Source organism: Dipodomys ordii, unplaced genomic scaffold (assembly GCF_000151885.1).
Source record: "Dipodomys ordii isolate 6190 unplaced genomic scaffold, Dord_2.0 Scaffold55, whole genome shotgun sequence".
Lineage (NCBI taxonomy): Eukaryota > Metazoa > Chordata > Mammalia > Rodentia > Heteromyidae > Dipodomys > Dipodomys ordii.
Genome location: NW_012267271.1, coordinates 3878027 through 3889917, shown reverse-complemented (window position 1 = coordinate 3889917; position 11891 = coordinate 3878027). Strand labels below are relative to the sequence as shown.

Genomic DNA, 11891 nt, shown 5'->3' with positions numbered 1-11891 from the left:
TATTTTATTCCTTACCTGAATAAATTAGCTAATCATTGTAAAGTGCTTAGAGCAGTGCCTTACAGATGGTTAACTGCTATAAAAACAATTCATGATTGTGTTACCAAAAACGTGTATTAATAATTTTTTGTTGCTATTGGTCATGAGGCTTGAACTCTGGGCCTGGGTGCTATCCCTGAGCTCTTCAGCTCAAGGCAAGCACTCTACCACTTGAGCCAGAGCGCCACTTCTGGTTTTCTGGTGTTTAATTGGAGATAAGAGTTTCATGGATTTTCCTGCCTGGGCTGGCTTTGAACCAAGATCCTCAGATCTCAGCCTCCTGAGTAGCTATGATTACAGGCGTAAGCCACCAGTGTTTGACACACAAACTTTTTATTTTTTTTTGTTTATTATTATTATTTTGTTGTTTTTTGGCTGGTTGTGGGGCCTGAACTCTGGGCCTGGGCACTGTCCTTCAGCTCGTCAACTCAAGGCGAGCACTCTACCACTTGAGCCACAGCGCCACTTCCGGCTTTTTCACTTATGTGGTGCTGAGGAATTGAACCCAGGGCCTCATGCATACAAGGCAAGCACTTTACCACTGAGCCACCTTCCCAGCCCCACACAAACTTTTTAAAAGACTTCTAACTCCATTAAAGTCAAATAAGAGGCCTTTTATCTTTAATTTTTGAAAGTCAACAGGCGTTAATGGATAATAGCCTAGGAAAGTGAGCCCGAGAGGAGGCAGAAATGACTTGCCAATGCCAAGAAGAAGCATGGCTGACTTAGAGGTGTGAACTCCCAGGACACTCTAGGCAGGGTGCAGGAGGGCATATAGAGCCATGGGAACTCTTTCCTAAACTAGGCTCACACAAAGAGGTCATGACCTGATTTCTAAGTCAAATCTTTATTTAGCAAATAAATTTCCTTCCTCATAAGCATGTGAGAAGACCATCTCCAGCCAGGAAGCAGGAGACAGAGACCCTGCTTCCTCCTTGGCGCTTTAGTGTCACGAAGGAAACGTGCACAGGACTGCAGAGCTCTTCACAGATGTTCTGATTGCACAGGGCAGCAGCAGAGACTGGACCCCAGGTCAGGTGAGTCACAGCCTGAATGGCTGGGCTGTGACAGCTGGACAGGAAGTGGGCTCAAGGAATTATGGCCCTGGGTTCCAGCCCAGGCTCAAGCTGAGGTCCAATTCATAGTCACAGTCCAAAGCCTTCCAGCAGGGGCAGGCATCTCACACAGAAAGGGACTGTCATCGACCCTCAAAATGGGCTGTGATTTGTTCCAGAGTCTTTCCTTTGGTTTCAGGGACACAGAACAAAGTGAAAAGGACACTGAAGATACAAAAAGCAGAGGCGAGCCAGAAGGCTCCATAAGGCCGGAGGACCTCCTGGGGAGAGAGGAAAGGCTGCCTGTGGGTATGGCAAGGCCAGGAGGCTCCACAGAACCTGGGTAGCACCAGACTCTAGCCCACCCTGCTGGGACCAGCCAGACCAATCCTATCTCCACCATCTCAGTGGAGGGTAGTCCAGTATCCAGTCCACCTGCCTGGGCTGAGGAGTGCCTAGTGGTGATGTGTGCCTGGGGAAACTGAGGGTCATGTCAATGATGCATTGTCAGTGAGAGCTTAGCTCCTGCTGGGAATCCCAGGTCTACAGACACGGCCCCCCTCCAGGTTCCCAACCCAGCAGATTCTCTTTATGCTCACAGAGGGCTGTAGGTACAGACAGCTGCCATGACAGGACATTGGCTCAGGGAGGGTGGGAAGACCCTTCAGTCAATCTGACCTTGCAGACTGCCAGAGCAATCTTCTCAGCTCCTAGTCCTCTGGTCCCTGGTGACCCCACCTCTCCCTTCTCTTGGCTTCTTGGAGAGGGCATGTCTAGGTCACTATTTTGTCAACTCCTTTTGGGCTTCTTTCCCTCTCTCCCTCCCTGTTGTTCATCTCTTATATTTCCCACTCCAGGCAGGCCCTGCCCTGACCTCTCGGATGCACTCCAGGGGAGCCCTGCCTGAGCAGGTTCCAGGCTAGGGGCGTCGTTGCTGCTTACTGACCTTCCTCCTTATGCCTCAGCCTGTCTTCCCACCATTGCCCACCAACTTCCTGGCCCTTGCCAGAAACCAAGACTCTCCAACTCAGTCTCTGGCACCTCTAACGGGCCTAGAGATGGTACATACCGAGAGTCCTGGAGGGATGAATGACTAAACAAATGGCTTGCTTTATTTGTTCCAGAAGCTCTCTGGTGGCTGGGATGCCATGGGGCAGGACCACATCTGTGTCAGTTCACCATGAGAGGGCAGCAAAACACTGAATGCTCCCATCAACTGGAAGAGGAAGGTATTGCTACCCTCCTCTGTTTTCAGCCAACTATTCTGATTCAGAGAAGGTAAGCATTATCCCTAAGGTCACACAGCAAGAAAGTGACCAGGGTATGGTCAGGCTTGTTGACTCTCCCTACACAGACTGTGTGCTCCTGGCCTTGGCTCCTGATGTTCTTAGCTGGGGAGGCCAGACACACTGACTTCCTATGAAGATGGCCTGAGAAGGCTCTAGAGGTCACAGCCTGGGTTCCCTGCCTGCCTGAGCACATTGGTCTTCACCTCACCCATGACCAAGGACAGGTCTCAGGTATAGTAGGGCCTCCTTACATGGATCCAGTACAATACAGCAAAAGTGCTTCTCTGCTGGCTGCGTGAGGAGGGGGGAGATGCACGGACCTGCACTCACCATGAGGCTGCTGAACTCTTTGGTCACTAAGAAGGCCATGAGCCAGTTGGTGAGAACGCAGACGCCGGTAGCCACACCCTTGACTTGCAGAGGAAAGATCTCGGACATAAGAAGCCAGGGGATGGGCCCCCAGCCCACCGCAAAGCCTGCGTGAGCAAGATAGTGTCAAAGTCCACAGGGGGGGGCTCCCCTGCAAGAAGACCCAGCTTCCAGCCTGGGGGTCTGAGGGGCTGGCTGCCAGCTCTGAGCTAACTCCCGAGGTGCCTTGGGTCAGCCCCTACCCTCCTAAGTCATCTGGACTGGTCTCTGAAAGGTGAAACAAAGATGGGGCCTGTTTATAGGTTGTCAGAGAAAAGGGTGGGAAGGGCTCAGCTCTCTACCTAGCACATGGCCAGGGCCATACAGAGGTTAGGCTCCAGGGGCCACAGGGCCAGCCTCCCCGGCCCTCCTCTCACCAGCAATGAAGAGGCACATGCTGCCCACAGCCAACCAGGCCAGCCCCACGCTGGCATCGACGGGCTGCGCAGACACAGGGGCCAGGAGGTCCACATGGGAGGAGTTGCCGGGTCTATTCTGGGTCAGCTTGAAGTAGGTGCCGAAGGCGCTTGCGCTGAACACCATGATCACACCTGCAGGCAAGGGTGGAATAGGCCAGGGGGCTGTGCGGCTGCTGACGGGCAGCTGAACTCATTAGGTGAGGCCAGCTGAGCATTCTGGCACCTGACTCTTGAGAGCTCTGACTGGACAGCACCTGACCACCCTGCCTTGGGACTCAAGACCTCAGTAAGTTCTGAGAAGTTCCCAAGTAACCCTCCCCACCTGCTAGAGCAGGCGCAGTCACAGAAGCCGCAGCTTCTCACCTAGGGTCAGCTTGCACCTAGTGGGCACCAAAACCAAGAGTCTAGAACGTCCTCTGGCAGACCAATCCAGATCTACCCAGCAGCTCTGGGGGAGGTGCTGCTCTGTCCCCATTCACAGAGGGAAAAATGGAGGTTCAGAGAGGGCAATCTACTTGCCCAAAAGAACCTCAAGCTTCTAGGTCATTCCTCCTCAGTTTCCCTCTGTGCACTGGTGCCAGCCATGAAGGCTGGCTAAAGAACCTGAGCTTGGTGAAGAGCTCACTGGCAGTCACAGCCTCATTAGCTCTCTAGCTTTGTCCTCATCGGTGCTCAGCTGTCCTGTTGCAGCCGGTGGCCTTGGCAAAGACCTGGTCTGGAGCAGCCCATAAGCACAGGGCTGACCCCTCACCCCAGGCCTTACCTGACAAGGTCAGAAGCAGCCTGCGTCCTGCTCTGTCCATGATGAGGGCCGCCACAGCTGTGAACAGCACCTGGATGACACCCACGATGATGGAGGCCAGGCTGCTGTCCTGGGGGGTGGGGGGTACATGGGGAGGGCGGGTGAGCAGAGCCAGCTTTCTCTCCAGTCCTGTACTTGGGGATGAAGCAGCCTCTTGCATATGGTGTCTGAGTGAGGCAGACTGGGCAAAGGCCTCTTACCTTGAACTTGGCCTCCTCAAAGATCGTCTCTGCATAGAACATGACAGCATTGACCCCTGACAGCTGCTGGAAGGCCATGAGTGAAACACCGATGAGGAAGGGCTTGTAGATGCCAGGGTGCCTCAGCAGGGCCAGCTGGAAGCCCTGCTGGATGGAGATGGGCCTGCAGTGTTTCTACTCTGTCCTGAGGGTCCACTTTGAGCCCCCTGAAGAGGAGTGGGTCCCTGCCCTCCCATATCCGCGTAGCCTCCCAATTTGTGTAGTAAATTGGGCTATAACTCCCGAGGCTTTTTCTGACTGGTTGGGCAGCCACAAATTCAAGAAAGACTATTCTGTTCCCTGAGTCCCAACCAGCTTCAATACACTCAGTGTTCTTCTTGGGCCTGGCAGTGGCTGAGCACCTTTCCCAGGCCTCTGCCCTCAGTCCTCAGCACCGCCATGAGATGCCTCCCATTTTACAGATGGGAAGGCTACACAACTGGGACACAGCAATCTATCTCTTCAGTCCCAGGATCTTACCTGTCTCCCTGCCCTATAATTCCATTCAGCTCTGCATCTGTATTTTCCCTGCAAATCAAGGCTCAGGCTTTCCCAGTGAGTTGAGGCCAGTGCCTTGCTAAGGCTCCTATGGCCCCTGCCTGAGGGCAGGACAGCACAGGTCCTCCCAGGACCAGGGGAAGGTGCCATCTGCCAGGTATGTCACCTTGGAAGCTGCCCCTGTCATCCACCCCCAGCCTCTCACCTGGTGCTCAGCCCCCACTGGGGGCTCTTCCCAGCCCTGCTCGGAGCCCCACAGGAACTGCAGGGCAGCCATGGCCTCCTGGCGCTTGTGCTGAGTGAGGAGGAAGCGTGGGGTCTCAGGCATGCAGCACATGAGCAGCAGCATAAGGAAGGGGGGCACACAGCCCAGCACAGCCAGCCAGCGCCACTCCAGAACCCAGCCTGGAGAGGCAGATGTTAGATTCAGGATGAGCCAGCTTAATCCTCTTGCCATTTCCAGGGACTCAATACCTCTGCCCCAGCTATTTTCACACTGGTTAATGATACTGACAACATTGTTCTAAAAGACATCATGGGGCAGCTACTGCAGTGTGGACCTTAGCACACACATCACTATGTTTCTTCTACTCAGTGAATTACAGTTCTGGCTTCTGGCAATGACAGGCTGCCTACAGGATATGTCCTCATAACGTAACAGAAATGAAAAATTCTCATCACCTGATGTGCTGTCACCATGGTAACATCACTACCCAATTTGTGATGATGCTGGTGTAAACACACTACTGCACTGCCAGAACAGAAGCATAGCAGGTGCAAATTATGCTACATGCTACAGAATGCTTGCTAAGATGTGAGTTCTTGGTTGATGTATTTGTTATACCATTACTTTAAAAAATCATTTTGGAGTGTGTTCCTACCTACAAGAAAAAGGTTCTTTATATAAAAAGAGTTTGCTACACATCTTGTGTTACCATGACCCTCTTTTTTTTTTTTTTTTGAGGTACTAGGGTTTGAACTCAGAATCTCACATTTGCTAGGCAGGTGCTCTACCACTTGAATCATACCTCTCTAGCCCTTTTTTACTTGAATTCTTTTTCAGGTGGGATCTCATGTTTTTTTCCTCAGGCTGGCCTGGTCCAAGATCCTTCTATCACTTCCCATTTGGCTGGGAATACAAATGTTTAGTGCTATGCCTGGCTTGTTGATTGAAATGCTGTCACTGGAACTTTTCCTTAGTTAGCCTCCTGGGTAGCTGTGATTACAGACTTAGGTCACCATGTCTCTTGCATAGCCAGTACTGGGATTGAATCCAGGGCCTTTACCATTTGAGCCAAGATCCTAGCCCTTTTGTTTTTGATACAAGATCTTACTAATTTGCCTTGAATGGTATAGAATTCAAGATCCTCCTGGTGCTAGTTCCCAAGTAGCTAGGACTAAGGCGTGTCCCACCATGCCCAGAGTTATCACATCTCTTGATTGTATCAAGAGGTCGTAGCTGGTGTTTGACCCAGGAATTTTAGTCTTTGAAAGTACACTCTGGTATATTCACAAAGTGACAAAACTGCCTAATGTGTTCTCAGAATGTGTTCCTGTGTTAAGTGACAGAAGATTGTAAGTAGCCACAAAACAAGGAATGAAGTACTGGCTTGTGGGTGGCCATGGAATAACATGGCCCCATTGCATATAGGATGCAGTCCTCACACATGTGCAGACTCTCCTGAGTCCACCAAGAAGCAGGCCAGGCTAGCTGCTCAGGGGAGGAACTGAGACAGAGCGGGGAGACTTTCCACTGGACATGCCCTCTCCTCTGATACTTCTTGAAGATTGATCGATATACAAGTGAAATTAATTGTAAATGGCATTTGGAAGATATAGGGAGAACAGCAGTGCAGAGTTATTGAGACTAATACAAAGCCAAAGGACCTAGAAATTACTGAGGTTAGGGCTCTCTACCTCTCAGATCAAGTCTTACTTATCCCCCATTCCCTATGGAATGGTTTGATGACAGCCATGTAGTCTTCTGTTTGGGGATGGTGGTAGCATAGGAATACATATTCTGTTTGCTATAGCAAAGCCTGGCTCTGGAGGTATTATTGCCCTGATGTGAAGCAAAGGTGTCACCATGATGCTTTGGGGGTCTCAGTTAACGTACACTAGTGGAACAGAACTCACAGAAGCTGATCACCGAGAGAGCCAGAAGTAGCCACTGGGGGTGAGTGATGCCTGAGTCTTTAGCCTTAAATCAGAGGTGGCTCCGACTAACTGCAAAGCTCCTGCCAGCAAGATTTCTGGATTGAAGGCTGGGTGTGTTTGCCTAGCACGCATAGGTCCTGGGGTCAGTCCCCAGCATTGTGGAGAAGAAAGTTGTTGCTGATGTAGGTATAGTGGGGCATGTATAGGCCTATAAATTCAGTAACTTGGGGGCTGGGAGGATGGCTCAGTGGTAGAACGCTTGTCTTGCATGCCTGAGGCCCTGGGTTCGATTCCTCAGCACCACATAAGCAAAAAGAAAAAAGCCGGAAGTGACGCTATGGCTCAAGTGGTAGAGCACTAGCCTTGAGCTGAAGAGCTGAGGGACAGCGCCCAGGCCCAGAGATCGGCCCCACCACCGGACCCAAAAAAAAAAAAAATTCAGTAACTTGGGAGGTGGGGGAGATAGGAAGATTGAGAGTCCAAGCCTAACCTGGGCTATATAGCCTATTCATTAAAACAAAAACAGGCCAAGAGGCCCGGTGCCAGTGGCTTACACCTGTAATCCTAGCAACTCAGGCTGAGACCTGAGGATCACAGTTCAAAGCCAGCCCGGACAGGAAAGTCCATCGTGAGACTCTTTTCTCTAATAAACCATCAGAAAACCAGAAGTAGTGCTGTGGCTCAAGTGGTAGAGAGCTCACCTTGAGCTGAAGAGATGAGGGTCAGCGCCCAGACCCAGAGTTCAAGCCCTATGACTGACAAGACAAAACAAAACAAAAACTGGCCAAGTGCTAGTGGTTCACACCTGTAACTCTAAGCTACTCAGGAGGCTGAGATCTGAGGATTGTGATTTGAAGCTAGCCTGTGAAGGAAAGCCTATGAAATTCTTATCTCTAATTACCATAAAAGCTGGAAATGGAGCTGTGGCTCAAGTGGTAGAGTACTAGCCTTGAGTAAAAGAGCTCAGGGAGAGCGTCCGGACCCTGAATTCAAGCCCCAGGACTGGCAAAACAACCATAACAACAACAACAACAACAAACAAAGGTTCTGATATGATCAGGTTGGTAAATGAAAGACTGTGGACCTGGGTGTCATCTAGTGAGAAGGTAGAGGCCATGCACCCCAGGCGAGACGATTGGCCAGGGACCTGTCTGTCATTCTCAAGTCATCCCTTACCAGTTCTCATTTGGGATCTGCTGTCAGACACTTTGCCTGTGTCATCTAGTCCACCCTGCTAAGAGCTCGAGGGCAGAGGGACTTGGCCAAGGTCACACAGCAGCTAGCACAACTGTCAGCTTGCTCTCTCCTCTCATTCCTAAGAGAACACCACCTCCCTTGAAGCTTCTCCAGGCTGCCCCGCCTGCTCCGCAGGGTCCCAGGAACCAGTCCACTTCATGTGGCACTTTGCAGCACTGCATCCAGTGCTTTCACGCTGAGTGAGGGACTGGCTCAGTGCTTCAAGCTCCTGGTAGAACATGCTTGCAGTGCTCCCTCCCCACCACAATCCTTTAGGATGACCAGCTGGTCCTCCCCACACTTCTGGTACAGGCTACTTCTGAGAAGCAGGGCCATGACCTTTGCCAGCTCTCTCCTCACATCCTCAGGTCTGGAGCCTGGTACCATGGCCATCAGTTTCCACATCTACAAAATGGCCAGAGAAACATCAGCAGGGATCAAAAGAGATGATGCAAACTCTACCTGCCAGGTAGGCCAAGAGGATGCCGATGACGACCATCAGCTGCACACAGGAGCCAAGCAGCCCTCGCACTGCCGGGTAGGCAATCTCTGAGATATATACCTGCCGCCAAGTACCACAAAATGTTAGTTGAGGTCCAAGAGATCTTTTTGGGTGATACTGGGGTTGAACTCAGGGCACAGAGTATGGTAGGCAGATGCTCTACCACCTTAGCGATGCCCCCAACACTTTTAGTTCAGTTATTTTTACAATAGGCTCCTCTGGGTTCTGGCTGGCTTGAGTACAACCCTGCGACTTAGTTTCCCTTATAGCTGGGATGACAGGCACATACTACCATGCCTAGGCAGGAACCAAGACCTTATCTCAAATATAGCCAGTACACAAAAGGGCTGGTGGTGTGGCTCAGTGATGTAGCACCTGCCTGGCAAGCCTAAGGAGACCTGAGTTCAAATCCAAGTACAGCCAAAGAAATAAACGCTCTTGATAAGGTGCAGATTACCAGTCAGTACATCTGGAGTGTGGTGGGGCACAAGCTTCTGCCTTGCTGACCAGCCCCAAGTGCCACCAGGTTGCTAAGGAAGCCCCTGCCTTGAAACACAGGAACTCCTTATCTCAGCCACTACCAGGGGCCATCAGGGTGTCACTCACACCTTATGTCTAGGACCAAGACTGGTGTTTCTGCTCAGTACAAAAACAAAACAAAAAACAACCCTGAAAACAAAATTTACAGCCTCCTTACAGCTCTGCCTCCTAGTGGATACAGGAGAAATGAATGAGGGCTTTGAGGGCGACCCAGGGAGCACCCTGAGAAGATGCTTTAACCTCCAGCAAGGGGAGGACTGGGTGGAAGGTCCTCCTAGCCTGGGGCCAGCAGTGGCTCTCTAGTTATCCAGTAATTTCAGCCACTTGGGGCCACAGACCATGCCAGGGCCATGGGTTTTGGGTGCAGAGTCTCATGAAACCCTAACAACTACCTCATGAGTAATATACTCCCCCTGGTAAGAGACCCTAACATGGGGGCTTGCAGAAGAGTATTACTGGGTCATGGGCAGCCTTTGCCAGAGAGACAAACAGGATTTTCCTTATAAGGAGGATTAAACCCACAAAGTGAGGCTGTGCTGACCATCCACGGGTGCCATGCCAGGCCATCATGCAGGTAGAGTAAAACAAGCACACCTCAGTGGGACAGTACTGGGTTGGAGTAATGTCCTGATGGCTGACAGCTGCGGCTGTGTGCGTGCTGGTACTGGGGCTTGAACTTAGCTCTTTTGCTCAAGGCTGGCACTGTACCACACTGTGCCACAGCTCCACTTCCAGCTTTTTGGTAATTAATTGGAAATGAGTCTCATAAACTTTCTTGCCCAGGCTATCTTCAAACCTTGATCCTCAGAGCTCAACTCCCTGAGTAGCTAAGATTATAGGTGTGAGCCACCAGTGCCCAGCAACAATGCTGTTCCCTATTTCCCCACGCCCCCCCACCCCCCAGGCTCTTTTTGCTTAAGGCTAGTGCTCTACCACTTGAGCCCCAGCGTAATTTCCAGTTTTCTGGTGGTTCATTGGAGATGAATCTCACCGACTTTCCTGCCTGGGCTGGCTTTGAACCATGATCCTCAGATCTCAGCCTTTGAGTAGCTAGGATTACAAGCTTGAGCCACCAGTGCGTGGCAACAATGCTTTTTGATTGTACGCCTTACTCGGTTGAATTGCTATAATGAACACCACTACGACTCAGAGTAGCTAGGATTGCAGACATGGCAGTAATTCACTTTTCTGAAGCCTACTTTTAATCTGGAAAGCGGCGGTAATAACAGGTGCCTTCCAGAGGCGTGGTGGGGCTTGGGGAGATAATGCCCCAATCTACCCAGGCGGCCGGAGCTGGAGGGACACTCACCGGGGCCACCAGCGAGGCGACACCACAGGCCAGGCCGGTGAGCAGGCGACCCCCGAGCAGCATCAACACATTCTGGGCGCCGGTGATGACGGCAAAACCGAGGACGAAGGGCACGGTGCAGAGCAGGAGGCTCAGCTTGCGTCCGGCGCGGTCCAGGAGCCAGCCGCCCAGCACGCCCCCCGCCGCGGCGCCCAGGGTCACGACGGCCTGGGAGCGGGGCGGGCGCGGGTGAGGAGCGGGCCTCCGCCCGGGGGCCTCGGAAGGAAGGGGTGGGGTCCCACGTTATGGAGGGTGGGAGAAGGGTGGCGGCGCCCGTCGGGGGGTGAGGGCGGGCGGGGGCGGGGGATCTCACCCCGAACCAGGAGGCCGCCTCATCGTCGAGGCGCGGGGCCGGGGTCACGGCGCGCCGCAGGCTCGGGATGGCCGGGGAGCTGTAGCCGAGCGCGAAGCCGAAGCTGAGCGGGCCGAGGGCAGCGGCGAAGGCGGCGAGGAAGCCCCGGCGGCTGCGGGGGACGCTGCTGCGAGGACAGGGCCGAGGGTGAGCGGAGCCGCTGGGCCTCGAGGGCGGGCCCGGCAAGGCTGCGTCCCGGGCCGTGACTCCCCCGCCACTCACCTGTGGTCCGGAGGCCTCAGGAGCGGCTGGGTCTCCTCCGGGTCGTCAGGCGTCATGTCGGCGCCCCACGCTCGCCCCGCCGACTCGGACGCCAGAACCGCCACAGCTCGGGCGAGGGCTGCCTCTCCAGCTCCTCCACTAGTGCGAGCCAATGGGCAGTGCTGGGACGGGATTAGGACTGCTGAGTGAGCAGTAGGAGCCAATGAAAGCGTAAGCAGGGATGAGCTCGGCGCTAGAACCCGCCCGCCAGTCAGAATAGACCAATGGAAGCATAGCCGGTTGGTGAGGTTCATTAGACCCCCTCCCTCCCCGCTTAGACCGAGCGTCCCCTGACAGGAGGAGGCGGAGCTTCGTGCGGGGGACGGAACGCTTGCCCCTGGTCCGGAGCAATATTGTCCAATGGTACTGTGGTGCGAGCCTGGGGGCGGGGCCAGAAAGCTGCCTCGGAACTGAGCCAGCCATTGAGGGTGGAGGGCGGGGTATTGTTTTGAAGCCGCCCTTCAATCTAACGTTAACCAATGAGGATGGGAGTGGGTCGCAGACGGAGCACGTGGGCTTAGTCCAGAGTTGCTGCCCTCCCGGCAGCGGTAACAGCCTTCCCAGGTCAGATTAGAAGTTCCTGCTCGGCTTTAACCGCTGACCAAGGACCTAGCTTGGCGTTGCCCGACCACTCTGCTTCCCCAGCTGTCTCCTGAGAGCCGCAGGGCTGTGGGGAGGTTGGTCTCCTGTGGGCTGCCCCGAGCTGAGCGCGCCCCGCCCTCCGCCCCGCCCCTCCGCGCCGCCCC

The 11891-nt window shown here is 53.4% G+C and overlaps 1 protein-coding gene across 6 annotated transcripts; it reads right to left on the bottom strand.

The window, feature by feature from the left end:
- Window positions 1-932: 932 nt before the first annotated feature.
- Window positions 933-11222, bottom strand: Slc2a8 (solute carrier family 2 (facilitated glucose transporter), member 8). 6 transcript variants are annotated; one of them, XM_013021402.1, is made up of 10 exons: window positions 11107-11222; window positions 10846-11011; window positions 10494-10700; window positions 8605-8704; window positions 4955-5154; window positions 4213-4359; window positions 3974-4082; window positions 3169-3342; window positions 2704-2859; window positions 933-1375 (listed from the first exon to the last, which is right to left on the bottom strand). In XM_013021402.1, exons 1-10 carry the CDS (start codon window positions 11160-11162, stop codon window positions 1290-1292), a joined length of 1401 nt encoding a protein of 466 aa, XP_012876856.1. In that variant the 5' UTR covers window positions 11163-11222; the 3' UTR covers window positions 933-1289. The 6 variants fall into 6 exon arrangements, with proteins under 6 accessions (XP_012876856.1, XP_012876852.1, XP_012876853.1 ...); XM_013021398.1 differs by having other exon boundaries at window positions 2714-2859; XM_013021399.1 differs by having other exon boundaries at window positions 2714-2859; window positions 4213-4356.
- Window positions 11223-11891: the final 669 nt, after the last annotated feature.

What these genes read in the sequence shown, in the direction of transcription:
- Slc2a8 (XM_013021398.1), bottom strand. Translation starts at nt 11,162, where the DNA reads ATGACGCCTGACGACCCGGAGGAGACCCAGCCGCTCCTGAGGCCTCCG. An exon ending in TCGCCTCGCTGGTGGCCCCG is followed by an intron (nt 8,705 to 10,493) that starts GTGAGTGTCCCT and finishes ACTTGGCGGCAG; the next exon opens with GTATATATCTCAGAGATTGC. An exon ending in TTGAGGAGGCCAAGTTCAAG is followed by an intron (nt 4,083 to 4,212) that starts GTAAGAGGCCTT and finishes CCCACCCCCCAG; the next exon opens with GACAGCAGCCTGGCCTCCAT.